Source organism: Nansenia antarctica (assembly GCF_963989245.1).
Source record: "Nansenia antarctica genome assembly, chromosome: 1".
Lineage (NCBI taxonomy): Eukaryota > Metazoa > Chordata > Actinopteri > Argentiniformes > Microstomatidae > Nansenia > Nansenia antarctica.
Window position 1 is genome coordinate 107,218,431 of NC_137674.1, and position 18,185 is coordinate 107,236,615.

At 46.0% G+C, this 18,185-nt stretch overlaps 2 protein-coding genes across 3 annotated transcripts in view; both read left to right on the forward strand.

The window, feature by feature from the left end:
* The window catches only part of rabgap1l (RAB GTPase activating protein 1-like), a 187,672-nt gene that overhangs the window by 47,961 nt on the left and 121,526 nt on the right, over positions 1-18,185 (forward strand). The gene's annotated exons all lie outside the window — the stretch shown is intronic.
* gpr52 (G protein-coupled receptor 52) lies at positions 12,517-13,698 on the forward strand (the record flags this gene model as incomplete). Its single annotated transcript, XM_080539366.1, has 1 exon — positions 12,517-13,698. One exon carries the CDS (start codon positions 12,517-12,519, stop codon positions 13,696-13,698), a length of 1,182 nt encoding a protein of 393 aa, XP_080395492.1.

Below are 18,185 nucleotides of genomic sequence, written 5' to 3' on the forward strand. Positions count from 1 at the left end.
GCGCTGTACTACTGTAAAAGTTGGAAAATGCTGTTTGAGATTTGGCGCAACTTTTTTTTTTAAGTTGGCAATCCCACTCATATTTTCATTTTTATTGTGACAGAGACAGTAGAGATTATGACAGGAAGGATGGGTGAGAGAGAGAGAAGGGATGACATGCGGGATATGTCCGCGGCCGGAATCGAACTGGGAACCCTGCGTTACATGGTCAGCGCTTAGTCCGCTACGCCACCTAAGCGCCCCCAAGCGACTTTGACTAAACCGATGCCACAGAGACACGTGAGGTTGTCCCTGACAACAGAACAGGACATTACCTAACTTCGATCCTCATTACCTAACTTCAAGATGGCCCCCTACTACGTCCGCCTCGGTGTGTTGGTGCGTAATTGTTTTTACTTTTATATTGTTGTTTATTACATTGTTGTTTTTTTATTATATTGTTGTGTTTATCTTTATGTCTTGTGCACCAACCACACACAAGTAAATTTCCTGTATGTGCGAATATACTTGGCAATGAAAAGAATTCTGATTCTGATTCTGATTCTGTTTGTTTGTTTGTTTGTTTGTTTGGTATCAGTATAGTGGTATCTTGGTCAAACGTACTTTATTCCTAATTTCATCTCATTGCAAGTACAAAATTGCCGGCGCCTTGCATGGTAGCTTGCCGCTAGGGGTGGGCAAACGATCAACATTTTTTGTTCGATAATCGTAACGAATTAACGATCAATTATCGATTAATCAATAAGGTTTTTTTTCATAAAAAAAAAAAAAAAACTAGGGCAGAAATAACAAACATGTTTTCCTTGGGGAAAAAACTTTATTTGTGTTGCTATTGCAGAATTGCACAATGCACACATTCATTCATTCACATTAACTAGACACTACAGTCAGATAACAATCCTCTTAAACAAGGCAGTGAGTAGCCTAAATTGTTTAACTTAAAAACACATTTTACATTATAAATAAAAATATAGAAAATAAGTAACTCACCATAGGAGCAGTAAAAAAAACAGTTACTCACAAATAGGAGGATGACTGAAAACGTTAGTGTCCTTAAGAGCGTCCAACTCAGTGAAGATGGAAGGCCCTATCCCACTGGCTGGAGGAGATGAGGCCATGCCGCCCGACTCTGAGGAGGACGAAGGAGCCCCAGCAGGAGCACCTGCTCCGGTCAGCGCCATGGCACAGCTCCTCGGGGAGCAATACGTAGCGCATTTCGATGCGCCTGGTTATAGAACGTCGCGATGGAACAGGATATGCTGGCTCGACTATTTGCATCAGCGCACGAAATCCTCTACCCTCGACAAAACTGAGCGGCAGAATATCTGTTTCAATTAATTTGCTGATGGCCATCGTTATTTTCTCTTCTCGTTGTGCATCACACTTCCCGCGTATAAGATGAGGCATGATGGAGGGCTGAGAAGTACAAGGTAGCGATAGCGAAGGAGCAGTCAGGGTCGGGTGTGCGGCTTGCAGGTGGTATTTCATCGGGGTCGTCGTCGTATTATATTTATAGGTCACTGCGCAGTGTTTGCAATGAACGAGGTCGCCTTTCAGATCAAAATGCTCCCACACCAAGCTTCGTTTCGCTCGCTTCGCCATTTTCCAAGCAGTGTGTGTTTTACCGCACAGCTGATTAATCAATTGAACATGCAAGGTGCCTTTCAGGAAGTAGTGGAGATCGCGCACCTATTACTGGAGGTCAGGTTACACTAACGTACGGGAACTTCCGTCATGCCGTACTGCGTTGTGAAATTCAATGCGAAGGCAAATGCAAAGTTCATTTCTCACACATAACGTGGACAAACTAATTTCCATTATTATTATTATTATTAAAAAAAAATAAAAAAAATAATATATATTAACGATTATCGAGCAAAATATTTTGTGATCGACCAAGACCTTATCGATCAATTAATCGATCATCGATCATCGATGCCCACCCCTACTTGCCGCCATCGGTGTGTGAATGGGTGAATGAGAGGCCGTTGTAAAGCGCTTTGGAATAAGGCGCTATGTAAGTGCAGTCCATTCATCACGTGTGTGTGGAGATGAGGCAGAGGCAGGGCTGGTTAACCTACAACAACGCTTCGGTTGTGGGTTAAATTCCTGCTGGGACCATATATACAGAAAAAATTACAAATGTATGCACTCACTGCAATGTAAGTCGCTTTGGATAAAAAGGGTCAGCTAAATGGCATCTATTATTATTATTATTATTATTATTATTATTAGCAGCTTACCCCTAGTAAGTAAGTAAGTAACGTTTATTTCTATAGCACTTATCCCAGACCAGGGGTCACAAAGTGCTTTCCATATATAAAAACATAATAAAAGAACAAAAGTTATCGCAGGTTAAAAGAAATAGGTAAACAAGTAAAAATAATAACAAGAAACAAACAACAAATAATAACAGGACACAAAAAGACAGTAAGCCACGGTCCAATTCATCCCAACCGAAACGGTGAAATACAATATGACAAATGTGAAAACACAACACAATATGACATATACGGCCCAAAAAAAATGTATGAAATCCAACACGATGTGCAGATACAGCTGTCGCCTGTTTGACGATAACGTCGCCGATCGCTTGAGATGATCTGGAGGCTGACAGACAGCGAGCTACGCAAGGGCCTCAGGTTTATGGGTAATACGACACCCGCGCCCCCGAGGAGAAACAGGCTTGAAATACAATACGGTAATCAATGGCTAGAGAAGACGGTGAGGGGGAGAAAATGGCCCCATAAACAAAAGCTGGCTTGGGATGGAGAGAAGAAAAAAAAAAAAGAAAAGAAAAGGCCAACGAGAGAGGCAGAATGAAAAATGAAAGAATGAAGCAGAGAGGAGGTGGGCAGCATGTTGTATTTATGTACGCTTGTTGCCTCACCAGGCGGTGTAAATTCCCCCCCCCCTCTCCTCCTCCTCCTCCTCCTCCTCCTCCTCGCTTCTTTAACCCAGAGTCTCGCTCTTCCCCCCCCCTCTCTCTCTCTCTCTCTCTCTCTCTCTCTCCCTCTCTCCCCTCTCTCTCTCCCCCTCTCTCCTCTCTCTTTCTCTCCTCCCTCTCTCTCTCTGTCTCCCTCTCTCTCCCTCTCTCTTTCTCTCCTCCCTCTCTCTCTCTGTCTCCCTCTCTCTCTCCCTCTCACTCTCACTCTCTCTCCCTCTCTCTCTCTCTCCCCCTCCTTCCCTCTCTCTCTCCCCCTCCTTCCCTCTCTCTCTCCCCCCCTCTCTCTCTCTGTCTCCCTCTCTCCCTCTCTCTCTCCCTCTCACTCTCACTCTCTCTCCCTCTCTCTCTCTCCCCCTCCTTCCCTCTCTCTCTCCCCCCCTCCCTCTCCCCTCCCCTCTCTCTCTCCCTCCTTCCCCCCGCCCCTCTCTCTCTCCCTCTCTCTCCCCCCCTCTCTCTCTCCCTCCTTCCCCCCGCCCCTCTCTCTCTCCCTCTCTTTCCCCCCCTCCCTCTCCCCCCCCCTCTCTCTCTCCCTCCTTCCCCCCGCCCCTCTCTCTCTCCCTCTCTCTCTCTCTGCCTCCCACAGAGATAGGAATAGCAGCCAGCCCAGATGAGCAGCTAAATATACCTCACACAGCTAGCTTGCGTAAGTCAGGTTATGTGACACGGAGGAGGAGAGAGAACAGAGAAGCTCACTCATTCATTTTAATTTGTTGAGTGGGTTCCCCCCCCGTCTTATTGAAATAATGATATCGATATATACGGGCTATTAATAACAGCGAAAAACAGGGGTGGGGGCGGGTGGGGGGGGGGGGTAGGGAGCGGGCGGGCGGGCGACAGGGGGGCTGCTGGGGGGCCTTGGTGATGTCAACGTTATTAATGGCTTTCTGTCTCGACTCGATGATGATTGTAATGCTGATTGAATCCTAAGTTATTGTGCCGTGGCTGGTTATGGGGGTATTGATGTCGTCAATCAGGGCACATTTCACTCAGCCCGGCTTCTCGCCTGCGACGACGGGCGTCGGGATAATTACACCTGGCAACTTGGACACACGGCGGCGTGTGGCGGCGTCGTGCGAGGAGACATCGATAGGGGATATAGGGGCGGCTGTGGCTGTGTGTCCCCCCCCCGCTCCGTCTTTTGGTGTCATACAGAGTTATTTTGTCAAGGCTCGGGGATGGATTTGTGGTTGTTGTTGTTTTGAGCTGATTTTGTTCTGATATAGTAGTAGCTGTTCCTAATGTGTGAGGCGTGATATATGGGGGCGGCCGTGGCGCAGAAGGTAGAGCCGCCGTCTAAATGATCGCAAGGTTGGCAGATCGGCGGTTCGAGCCCTGGCTGGCCACATGTCAAAGTGTCCTTGGGGCAAGACACTGAACCCCAAATTGCTCCCAGTGAGCGGGCCGGCGCCTTGCATGGTAGCTTGCCGCCATTGGTGTGTGAATGTGTGTGTGAACGGGTGAATGAGAGGCAGCGCTTTGGATAAAGGCGCTATATAAGTGCAGTCCGTTTCCATTATTTACTATTATAGAACAGCGTCATTGTTCTGTCATGGCTGTATCGAATCTAACGTGCTGTACCGCTGGCAGATGTAACTGTACAATAACAACACACACACACACACACACACACACACACACACACACACACACACACACACACCCTTTGTGTGTCAGACATGAGATTAAGTGCTAACTTGCAGATATCTTGTTTCCCGTTCTGTGTGCCGCTTTTCCGGAGGGAAGCGTGAAACTGACATTTTCACAACCTTATACTCGCCTGGCGTGATCTGCCAAAGGTGTGCCACGGCTTTAAAAAAAAAAGGAAAGAAAGAAAGGAAGAAAAAAAGCACTAAAAGCTATTTTGAGCTATTGTTCGTCTAAAGAACAATTCCACAGCGACGGCCGCTGCCAATTCACTCTCTCTGAGTTCTCCTCTGACTGGATCAATCAGGGGCGGCGAGAGAGGTTTGATGGCTCCCATTGGAGGTCGAAAAAACACTGGCGTGTACGTGCAGACTGTATAGGCCCGTGTATACTAAATTGAATGTCCTTGAACGAAAAGATTGATCTGGACTATCCCGTCCAAGGATTTCACTTCATTTGGAATTGTCTCACATCTACAGTATGGACAGTAAGAAGACCTAATAATAATAATAATAATTGTTTTATAATTCGTTGTATTTATATAGCGCTTTTCCGAGGCTCAAAGACGCTGACAATATGGGGAAAACGGAAAACACAGAAACCACAAGCAACAGATAACATGAGCACATTGAACCGGAGGGGGGTGGCAGGGTTAGGTTAGGTTGTATGCGTGTCCAGGGGTGGGGGGGGTGGCGGGGTTAGGGTAGATGGTTAGGGGTAGGGGAGGTTGTACGCATGGGAGAACAGGTAGGTTTTGACCTTTCACCACTGTGATCCTGCACACGAAAGGGTTACATTTTCAGTATCTGTATTTTGTGGATGAAACCTGAGGCTATAAGTATAATAGACACGGACTGATTGTATTAGTGAGCTAAAACGTTCCTTTTAAAATGTCCTCAGAGGCTGTGTGGTACAGAGGTACTCTACTTTTTCAATTCTCACCTGAATCTGGCTAATGCTGTGTTTCTCACCCTGGCCCGTAATGAACTCAATTTCAATCTTTATGAAGCATGTAATTAAATCTGAGATGGGGGGGGGGGGAGGGGGCGGGGGGGATCTTTTATTTTTTGGTCTCTCTGAAGGTGCTTTACGTTTTAATGTCCTGTCATATTTGGGCCACCCTCCAGCTTTGTGGTGGCATTTAGCACAAGTGATAGTCTGCAATCAGAGGTGGCGTCGGCTGCGGTGTCAGGGTAGAATTAATAAGCCTCCCACGCGTTCTAACCCACAGACAATACAGTACGATGTACACAGGACGCGCTGCCATGGAAACCTGCTTGGATTTATGAAGTTCTCTCTGCTCGTAATACTCTCTCTCTCTCTCTCTCTGTGTGTGCCAGTTCTGGTCGTGGTCTCTGGGGTGTCTGCTTTAGGTCCTCCTCAATCATACTCCAGGGGGGTGTGCCATCAACGTTGCTAAAGGGAAAACCCAGGCTTATTTTTGATAAATCTCGCTGTATCAAAATATATATATAATTTTTTTCATCACAATAAGCCTGTTTTTTTTCCTTTAGTGACGTCGATGGAATACCCCCCAGGATATATACGTTGTCAGTTCCGTTGCTTTCGCTATGCAGTTAGTTAAGACATTGTTTGTGTCATTAGATGTGATTAGATTAGATTTATTCGTTTATTGTCATTGCACAAAGTACAAGTAACCGAGGCAACACAATGTCGTTTGGCATCTAACCAAAAGTATCTGGTTACATATCTTCGCCCTTGTCTGTACAGATCACACTGTACATATATCTGTCCACACTTTTATGGCTTATGCAGAATTGCTGGCTAGATGCCCGAATGCATTTCGTCGTCTTTGTACTCGTACTACTCTGGAGTGCAAATAGAGGCATGATGCAACAGACATGATAATGTAGACATAAAAATATAAATAAAAAACATATACAGTGGAGTAAATAAGTATTCAACACATCAACAACATTCTTTAAAAATTCAACATATTTCCATTGCAGCGATTCATATTATGACGTTCAGACCAGACGTTTTGGGTTTTAACTCAATGAAACTACACAGCTAAAGAAACCGTAGCACTCCGATCCATTAAAGAAATGATGTGCTATAAAGGGGGGGACGGGGGGGAACACAGGGAAAAAAGTATTGAACTTAATAAGAACTAAAGCGGCTGAGGCCGTTAATGAGTTCCCCTGCCTGAGCTCATTAGAGTCAGCTGGGTTAGTGCACGGTGGTGGGTGCTGCCTCGTTTTGGGAACATTTTCCCATTGATTTGCTGTGCTTAAAGCAATAGAGCTGTTTGTTTGTTTTTGGTGTTTTTGTTTTACTTGAACATGATCTTCCACTTACCTCTTGGTTAATAGACCACAGCCCAGGGTATGTGTAAACATGAAGTGCACTAATATCCTTGAATACGCTATTAAAATACATATTTATGGTTAGTTAGCTACTGCTTGTATTTATTTTAGCTAGCAATCGTAGCGCTAGATACCGGTCTGTAATTATCTTTCCATTCTGCAGTATGTGACATGTGAGAGAGAGAGAGAGAGAGAGAGAGAGAGAGAGAGAGAGAGATTGATTGGTTGATTGATTGATTGATAGGTACGTTATTGATCCCTGAGGGGAAATTCAGGTGTGACAGCAGCTCAGACCACAAAACAACCACAAAAATAAAGTGACAATTGAATAAATAGGCTCAAATAAAACAGATACAAAATAAAGATATTTGGACTTTTATAGTGTACTTTATAGCACCAATAGATTATCCTTCACGTGTCACTTATTGAGCCTGTGGAGATGACGACAGATAACAAAAATAAAATATTTTAAAAATCGTATAATTGATAACCTAGATATATTCTGTAATTCCTCGATTCTATTAAATTCCAAGCTGCCATCCTTTTCTGCATGACAAGTGTCCTTGGACTCCGTGACTGTCTGTCACTCCACCCCCCCCCTCCCGCTACAGTGTCCCCAAGCCAGCTGCACTGCTGAACCCCCCCCCACCACCACCACCACCACCCCCTCCCCCTCCCTCACAATGCACTCCTGTTCCCAACCCCCCCAAGCCCTACACAGACCTTAATGCAACTCTACGTCATTTACTCCATTCGACTCTCATTCACACGGCCCAGGCCCTCCATTAACAGTACCCGCCATGCTCTCCCCCTCTCTTCCCCTGGAATAATCAATACATCCGGAGGACAAACTAAAATAAATCTGATTTGTGATTTGTGAGCGTTTGTTATGTTCGCGTTTGGCCTTTTGACACGAAATAAAGTGAGAGAGAAACTAGATGTGACATTTATAAACTTTTTCGCGTCTGGGGATTATGGGGTGGGATTTTTATTGTTGTTGTGTCCATTTGCAGCCCCCTTTGAGTTTATATGCTCGCTCTTCTTCTGTCGGTGAGGGGTTGTGTGTGTGTGTGTGTGTGTATGTGTATGTGTATGTGTATGTGTATGTGTGTCTGTGTCTCTGTGTCTCTGTGTGTGTGTGTGTGTGTGTGTGTCTCTGTGTGTATATGTGTATGTGTCTGTGTCTCTGTGTGTGTGTGTGTGTGTGTGTGTGTGTGTGTGTCTCTGTGTGTCTCTGTGTGTGTGTGTGTGTGTGTGTGTGTGTGTGTATGTGTATGTGTATGTGTATGTGTATGTGTATGTGTCTCTGTGTCTCTGTGTGTGTATATGTGTGTATATGTGTGTATATGTGTATGTGTATGTGTGTCTGTGTCTGTGTCTCTGTGTCTCTGTGTGTGTGTGTGTGTGTGTGTGTGTTCATGTGGCTGCACTGTGGACCAGTGCTGTGCTCGATGCTTCTGACAAAGAAAATTACAGTTTTTAAATTACTGTATGAAACACCCCAAAGCCAACTCCTCTGGTAAGGTGTGAAGTTCCTTATCATCTCTCCCCCTCTTTCTCTCTCTCCCTCCCTCCCTCCCTCACAAACTGATGTGTAAGGGCCTAAGGGCACAACTGGGAATGCGACGAGCTTTTCCGTCGCGCGCTGTAATGTATACAGTAACTCGATCCAAACAGTTCACAGGTTACGCGTTTGCGTTTCTCCCAAACAGAAAACAGCTCATGCAAGAATCGGTAACGTCGGGGTAATATGTTGTTAGTGTTAAAACCGTTGAATAAATTAGGCTATGATTACACTATTACCCACTGTAGTAATTATACCCCGATTTTTCAAAAGCATGCACTATGTTTGCTGATATCTGTGGTATACCCTATATTAATTATATCACTGTAACCTATAATTAACCTTCCGTCTATAAAACCAATTTGTTGTAATTGAAACCCCCCCCCCACCACCACCTTTCTTCTCAGCCCTATTGTAGTGAGTCATCCAGATAGGTTATCTTGGGGCTCTGTTCTGTGTCCCGGCGCTACTACAACAGGTTTGGTTTTAGCGATACATTGTTAGCGATACTTGTATCGAGCGGCGCCCGACAATGATCTCAGCCGTGTTCACCCCAGGGGCAGTCTCTGGGTGTCAGTGTTAGTGCAAGCTACAGCGCTCTAGTCTACAGTAGCCCAGCCTTTATTTACCCAACCGTGACAAAGAGCCAGGATAGCGGGCTGCCTGCTTGTCCCAACACACAGCCATAGTGGCTGGGATCAAAAGCCTCGGGGGCCGGGGTGGGGTGGCGGTGGCGGTGGCGGTGGTGGCGGTGGTGGGGGACAGGGAAAGGGAAAGGGGGATTATTACTTTTTTTTTTTGCTGTCCCTCCTTGTTTCTCCCTTTCTTTTTTTACCCCTCTCATATAAATTATTAACATAGCCATCTGGAGTTTATTATTTTTTTAACCAGCCTCTCTGCGTGTCGGTAAAGAACAGCAGGTAGTCAGCTTCCTCCTATTCAGCGTGTCCTTCTCATCTCTCTCCTGTCTCCTGTTGTTTCGTTGCGCTACCGGAAAAAAAAACGTTCTACAAGCCGGTGGAAATATGCTTTTAATTGTATTTGTTTAGTGGGGGACCATTGTGCTTCCTGGAGGTTGTAGTGGCTTAGTGTTAAGCCTGACTCGGTGGGGTAGTATTAGCACAGACCTTCAACTGACACAGACCGACCCCTCCTGCCGCCCCAATTTGCTGCTGCTTGTTAGACTTTGTCGCCTGTCAGCGAGGTATGGTCCCAACTAACTGAAATGCCTGGCAACTGTAACTATGGGGCAGTCATAGCTGGGCTTGGTCATTGGTCAGTGCAACTGACTGAGGGCAAAGAGAGAGAGAGAGACAGCGAGAGAGAAAGAGAAAAAGGGGGGTGGGGGGGAGGGAGGGAGGGGGGGGGGGAATGGGGGAGGGGGCTCAGCCTAGTAATTTCGGGAATAGGAAACATACCGTAGTCTAAATTTAGCTCTCAGAAAAAGAGATGGAGAGAATGAGGAGGAACACATTAGGAGAGAGAGAGAGACAGAATAATGTGACTGGAACCTCAGGTGCAGCCAAAATGGGAGGGGAGAGAGAGAGAGAGAGAGTGAGAGAGAGAGAGAGAGCAACAGCGAGACAGAAAGAAAGAGGGAGGGTTTATGGGAGGGAGGGAGGGAGGGAGAGAGAGTGTGCCGGCGAGAGAGAGAGAGAGAGAGGGGGGGGGGGGGCGGCGGCACTGTAACCCAGTCACAGCATCTCTTCTCACTGCACCAGCGGTGAGGGGACAGCTCATCTACTTGCCTCTCTTTCAAAGGTTTCCATCTATTTTTTTCTCCCTGTACAAGTGCCGCAGCTTCTGCTTTACCGGACTACCGGCTTCTGGTGGATGAAACGGCGTTCGTCTGTCTGTCTGTTTTTCAATTCAGTCGCCGCCGCCGGTTTTCTTTATCTGGACTAAGCTCAGGTGGACCGGGTTGGATGAATGGGGATTCAAAAGGGAATACGCTCACAGTGGAACAGGACTGAACCTCGGACTTAAAAAAAAAAACTGGGACTCTCTTTCTCTAGCACTGGAGTGGAGTGCTTTCCCTTTTGTTGTGTGCCTGTTTTTTTGTTGTTGTTTAAAGGAGCGGACGTTATTGAGTGAGAAAACAGGAACCAAAGGATAGCCGGTGCCCTGTTTGCCGGTGCCCTGTTTGCCTCACACACACACACAAACAAAACAACAGCCTCCCTGAACAAAAAAACAACAACTGAATGTGAATAGAAGCCGGGGCGTGTATAAGTAATAATATCAATAGTGGAAAAACAAAGCGCTCCGACCACAGGCGAGGCTTGATTATAAACAACTTTCACCCTGGGCTGTCAAAAAGAAATGTCACTGGGCTGAAACACTGAACCACAAACAAGTTGATGGGATAAACAAGCAGAATGCAGATGGCTGATCTCCCCCCCCACACACACACACACACCCGTGGTCGCCGGCACCTTGAATAGGATCTCAACGGAGACCTGCTGAGAGGCAGCACCGAGACACTCTGTCCTCTCTCTCTCTCTCCCGGCTCCAGTGTCCGTTAACCTGCTTCTGTTGAGAAGACATAAAACCCTCTTATTCTCTGCTTCAACAACTCGCCGCCTTTGCCTTTGGTCTCACAAACCCTGAACCAGGAAAAGTTGCTGAAGTAATTGGATTGGTTGGTGGTGGCGGGGGGGGACTACTACCAGAGACGAAGCCCTCTTTTGTGGCTACACAGAGACACACACACACACACACACACACACACACACACACATACCACAGGATCTGGACATTTTGATGCGCTTGGTTTCGTCCCTCGCGCTCACTGTGGTGCGCTGTAAACACAATTCCCCCGGCACTCTGTGGAACAAGAGCTGTGACATTAACTCCCGCGGAGATCCCTGTGTTTTTCTAGCGTGCGTCTGTGTTTTGATTTGGACAATAGCGGGGCGTACATGGGGACCAGACACTCTGTGCTCCCAACATCAGATCCATACTACGAGAACTAACTGGTACTGATGGCACTCTGTAAAGGGACTCGATATCGGAGGTACGAACACACAAATACAGAGACTAATATGGATGTAATTTTCTTGTATCGTACGAGGTTGGCTGGTATTTTCTGAGTAGATTCTGAAAGCACGCTCTTTCTTTTCTCTTCTTTTTTGTTTTTTCTTCTTTTTTTTTCTCTTTCCAAGGCATCAGCAGCACTTGCAATACTACTACTGCTATTTTTAAACCCAATAAACATGACAGAGTGATGGTTAAATTCCCCCCCTTGTGACAATTTGTAACTTGTATCTCTAAGAATTAAAACCAGAGTCACATGCTGCTGCCGCCTGGCTAATCTGCAGTAGGGATCTGCAGAGGGAAAGCGGGTTGGGTGGGTCGTCTGCCTCATGCTTCTCCCCCACGCGCTGGCTGCCTGTGCCCTCCATCTCCTCAGCCTTTTTTGCCCTTGTGAGGGCAGCTTCCTGCCCTCAGCCCCCCAGCGGCAGTCCTCTCAGTACCAGTACCAGAACCAGAAGGAGATGATGTGGCCGCGGACTGGCACGGGGAGCGGTGGGAAACCCTGCCACTGGTCCAGATGCCTTGAGTAGCGCTCAAGCCTCTCTTTTATTTTTTTGTTTTCTGTCTGACTGTTATATTACCCCCCCCCGCCCCCCCCCCCCCCCCCCATCTCCCCTATACCTCCTCTAAGCATGACTGATTGGAAAAGGAGAGCCGAGTCGGCAGTCGTACTTTCCTGCAGGCTGTATTGATTTTTCCTCCAGTCCTTGTTCATTTGATCGAGACCCAGCTATGTGAGAGTGAGTGAGTGTGAGAGAGAGAGAGAGAGAGAGAGAGCTAGAGAGAGAGAGAGAGAGAGAGAGAGAGAGAGAGAGAGAGAGAGAGAGGATTGAGCTCCGTTTGCTGAGAGAGACGAGTGCTACAGACAGACACCTCGGGGGCAGACAGGGTCTCCGGTTACAGGGCCTCTCTACTGTACCATCTGCATCATCACGGGGGGTTGGGCAAGCAAGCGCAACAAAAAAAAAAACTGACCCACCTGGACCGTGCCCAGAACAATGAACCAGTCCGGGCTGACGACAGACCTGGTGCCCACCGCCAACGGCAGCAGCCTCCTCGGCCTCGGCCCCCCCGGGCCCTCCGTTGGCGTGGCGGCGGCGGCCTCCGCCAACCACTCCTGCCCCCTGGGGTGGGGCCAGAACGAGGGCCTGGAGGCCTGCGTCCTGGAGACGGCCGTCATCGTGCTGCTGACGGTGCTCATCATCGCCGGCAACCTGACGGTGATCTTCGTGTTCCACTGCGCCCCGCTGTTGCACCACTACACCACCAGCTACTTCATCCAGACCATGGCCTACGCCGACCTGCTGGTGGGCCTCAGCTGCCTGGTGCCCACGCTGTCCCTGCTGCACTACCCGGCGGGCGTCCAGGAGCCAATCACCTGCCAGGTGTTCAGCTACGTCATCTCCGTGCTCAAGAGCGTCTCCATGGCCTGCCTGGCGTGCATCAGCGTGGACCGCTACCTGGCCATCACCAAGCCGCTGTCCTACAACCAGCTGGTGACGCCGTGCCGCCTGCGCGGCTGCATCGCCCTGATCTGGGTCTACTCCAGCCTGGTGTTCCTGCCCTCCTTCTTCGGCTGGGGCAAGCCGGGCTACCACGGGGACATCTTCGAGTGGTGCGCCCACTCCTGGCCCACCTCGGCCCTGTTCACGGGCTTCGTGGTGTGCCTGCTGTACGCGCCCGCCGCGCTGGTGGTGTGCTTCACCTACTTCCACATCTTCCGCATCTGCCAGCAGCACAACCGGGAGATCAGCGAGAGGCGGGCGCGCTTCCCCAGCCAGGAGATGGAGGCCGGGGAGGGAGGAGGAGGAGGCGGAGGCGGAGGCGGCGGCGGAGGGCATCACGGGCACGGGCACGGGCACGGGCCGGACCGGCGGTACGCCATGGTACTGTTCCGCATCACCAGCGTGTTCTACATGCTGTGGTTGCCCTACATCATCTATTTCCTGCTGGAGAGCTCCCACGTGCTGGATAGCCCTGCCTTGTCCTTCGTCACCACCTGGCTAGCCATCAGCAACAGCTTCTGCAACTGCGTGATCTACAGCCTGTCCAACAGCGTGTTCCGCCTGGGCATGCGCAGGCTCTCGCAGACGATATGCTCCTTCAGCCACTGCGCAGCTGACGACAGGGACTTCGGAGAGCCCAAACCCAGGAAGAGGGCAAACTCTTGCTCCATTTGAGGTTGCGAGGGGTGACTCACATTTTTTGGCGAGGATAATGTTTATGAGGAAGTAAAGAATCAAACAAAAGGTTGAATCTCTACAAAGCTGCTGAGCATCAAGTTGACAGGGTTGTCCCAAAGACAAAGGATTCCCACCAATCTGATGGTTTATTTAAAAAAGAATACCAATGACATTGCCAAAATCGTGATTTACAGGCAAACGTTAAGATTTGCCTGTCGCGGTGTGAGACGAGAATGTTTTAAGAAGGTTTGGTTTCTGAACAAGAGGAGTTATGGGAGATTGGCACTATGTTCTGGCTTGCAACCTACTGTATGTACTTCTCTTAGGACATTCTTTTATCATGGTTATCTCAGGCTTTGACGTTTACATTTATTTTTTTTGGTCTCTTGTCAGGTAAGCAGTAGAAAAAAGACAAAAGCGGTAGCACTTTATAATAAGGGTACATGAATCGAAATGGTACTAGTAGTTAACAATAGTTAGCAGTTACTACAATGGTAGTAGTAGTTAATAATGAACAGATAGATATTTATATGTGTGTGTGTGTGTGCATACATACATACATACATGCATACATATAGCGAGAGAGAGCAGGACATTGAAATGCTGTTCATCATTAACTTGTTAACCTGTTAACTACTACTTTTTAGTTAATGTTGATTCATGTACCATTGTGATAGTGTTACTTACAGAACTATAGGTCCTTGACATGGAGAAACATTTTCCTCAAACATTTAATGTGACCTTGTGAGTTAAAAGCATCTCTGATTTCATGGTTTGTTGAATAAGAATATATTGAGTTGGACTATCAATGGCCTGTTAGCGTAGACCAGTATTATTTGTAGGATGGTTAAATTAGCATAGGCAACATCAACATGTAATCATCATTGGGGTATCTGGGTGCAAATGGTTGACTATACATTCACTGTATACTGTATATACACACACACGACAGGAACAATGGTGGCAAGCATCACATTGATCTTAGATAACAGCAGATGGCCTGTGGCCTTGACATATTTAACATCATTTTGAAGAGTTTGTAAAAGGTTTTGTTAGCAGACACAACATTGAGCATGCAAAGACTTTCGGGTCAGCCCTAAACAGAAACAGAAGGGCACTAGAACCGAAGAGTTACATAAACTGCACAGAAGAAAAAACCCACTGCTGGTTAAAGTAGACTCTAAAATAGATAGAGATATTTCTCTATTTTGACGTGAACTTTTTTGAAACTTTGAAACTTTTTTTTTTTTTTTTTTTTTTTTTTCTCCCCACAATGCCTCCTCAGATATGACTGTTTAGGTGGGCAGACTAATGGGTGTATGATTCTGTCCACAAGTGAATATTCCTTAATTCCTTCTTTATGGCTGCTCATCGGAGTTAAGACGTTTTTTGTCTACTCCATTCTCCTTAAATTAAGGACCTGGGTCATACATACTGTATGTCTCTGTCCCATCAGTTTATCCATGCTGTCCCATCACTTAAATCCATGCTGTCCCATCACTTTTCATCCATGCTGATCGCAGACTGTTCCCCCGTTTTGGGCCTTTATTCGTAACACATTGCAAACCGGCACGTTGCTGTAGCTGCACCACAAAGACTGCCTTTTGGTTGGGCGTTTTGCTTTTCGAGACAGCACCCCGTGTGGTCGTTTTCCTAACCCGTTCTCCCTCTCTCTCTTGTACATTCCTAAACCCACCTGTTTCTATAGTTACCACGTCAGAAAGAATTCTCGGACGTGAGCGATTTTCCCAACAACGAGTTCTTGTGAGATTCCCCCCTTTTTCGATTTTTGTGGTGTAGGCTATTTGTAATTAGACCTTTAAATGACTGTTGTATCCTTGACGACCGTGTGAGAAACAACCAAGCAAACACAGCGAACCCCAACCTTCTACCCCAACCTTCTACCCCAACCTTCTACCTTCAACCTTCTACCTTCAACCTTCTACCTTCTACCTTCTACCTTCTACCTTCAACCTTCTACCTTCTACCTTCTACCTTCTACCTTCAAACTTCTACCTTCTACCTTCAACCTTCTACCTTCAACCTTCTACCTTCAACCTTCTACCTTCTACCTTCTACCTTCTACCTTCTACCTTCTACCTTCAACCTTCTACCTTCAACCTTCTACCTTCAACCTTCTACCTTCTACCTTCTACCTTCTACCTTCTACCTTCTACCTTCAACCTTCTACCTTCTACCTTCAACCTTCTACCTTCTACCTTCTACCTTCTACCTTCTACCTTCTACCTTCAACCTTCTACCTTCAACCTTCTACCTTCTACCTTCAACCTTCTACCTTCTACCTTCAACCTTCAACCTTCAACCTTCAACCTTCTACCTTCTACCTTCAACCTTCTACCTTCTACCTTCTACCTTCTACCTTCTACCTTCAACCTTCTACCTTCTACCTTCTACCTTCTACCTTCTACCTTCTACCTTCTACCTTCTACCTTCAACCTTCTACCTTCAACCTTCTACCTTCTACCTTCAACCTTCTACCTTCAACCTTCTACCTTCTACCTTCTACCTTCTACCTTCTACCTTCTACCTTCTACCTTCAACCTTCTACCTTCAACCTTCTACCTTCAACCTTCTACCTTCAACCTTCTACCTTCAACCTTCTACCTTCTACCTTCTACCTTCTACCTTCTACCTTCAACCTTCTACCTTCAACCTTCTACCTTCTACCTTCTACCTTCAACCTTCTACCTTCTACCTTCTACCTTCTACCTTCAACCTTCTACCTTCTACCTTCTACCTTCAACCTTCAACCTTCTACCTTCTACCTTCTACCTTCTACCTTCAACCTTCTACCTTCAACCTTCTACCTTCTACCTTCTACCTTCTACCTTCAACCTTCTACCTTCTACCTTCTACCTTCTACCTTCTACCTTCTACCTTCTACCTTCTACCTTCTACCTTCTACCTTCAACCTTCTACCTTCTACCTTCAACCTTCTACCTTCTACCTTCTACCTTCTACCTTCAACCTTCTACCTTCAACCTTCTACCTTCTACCTTCAACCTTCTACCTTCTACAGCCTTCTACCTTCAACCTTCTACCTTCAACCTTCTACCTTCTACCTTCAACCTTCTACCTTCTACCTTCTACCTTCTACCTTCAACCTTCTACCTTCAACCTTCTACCTTCAACCTTCTACCTTCTACAGCCTTCTACCTTCAACCTTCTACCTTCTACCTTCTACCTTCTACCTTCTACCTTCTACCTTCTACCTTCAACCTTCTACCTTCAACCTTCTACCTTCTACCTTCTACCTTCAACCTTCTACCTTCTACCTTCAACCTTCAACCTTCTACCTTCTACCTTCTACCTTCAACCTTCTACCTTCTACCTTCAACCTTCTACCTTCAACCTTCTACCTTCAACCTTCAACCTTCTACCTTCAACCTTCTACCTTCTACCTTCAACCTTCTACCCCAACCTTCTACCTTCTATATCGTGACTGTTGTTCAAACTTAATGCTGCTTAACAGTAACCCCCTGTGTTAGTCACTACCCCCCTACACTTTGCATTACAGATTGTTCTGTATATGTGCCTAGAGATGTATATTTTAAAGAAAGAATCAAAGAAGGGAAAAAAAGGCAATGGTGAGTGTGTTACCTGGATAGTTTATTTAAAAACCTTAAAGAGTTGGCTAAATTAATTTGTTCATTCTTTTGATATGGTTCATTTCTTTGCAGGTTGTTATGTGAACTGTATACGTATTTTTTATTTTATTTTTTATACTCATCCACCACTGAGTATTCATTTAAAATTGTTTTGACTTATGTATTATAATGACCAAACTGGTTTCCTCTGAAGAGAGGGAAATACAAACATGAAAGAAAAAAAAAAAGAAGACAAAAATCAAGTGCATTGGTTAGGGTTTTGCATCTTTTAAAGATTAGATCGACACAGTATAAAGTCTATTTATTTATTTTATTATTTCCAAATGGATACGCTACTTGTTGAATAGCATTATGTATAGTATGTGTATCTGTTTCTACCCTGCTGTACAGCATATCTGTTTAAAAAAAAAAAAAAACTTATGACGAAATCTCTGACCATTGATGGCACAACATATATTTGTGTTAACTCAACTAGGCTGCTGTGACTATGATGTTTTTGATTAGGAGAGAAATCGGTTAATTACACAGTATCTATTTTTTTATTTCTGAGATTTTGTCAAAGGCTATGGTTTTTTGCTGTTGCTGCCAATCCAATTAAAAAGAAATGGAAATTTAAAAAACGCATTACTGTTTGTTGCCTTTGTGAGCACTGCCTAGTGTTCTTCATGTAAAGAAGTAACATGTCGCTGTGTCTAGTGATGAAGTACGCAACTGTTTTACATTTACATTTGACATTTTTGGCATTTAGCCGACGCCTTTATCCAAAGCGACTTACAACAAATACATTTGTCTAAGTAAGTGAATCGTCTATCCCGTCAGTCATCATAAGATGATTTATTTATTATTATTAATTTA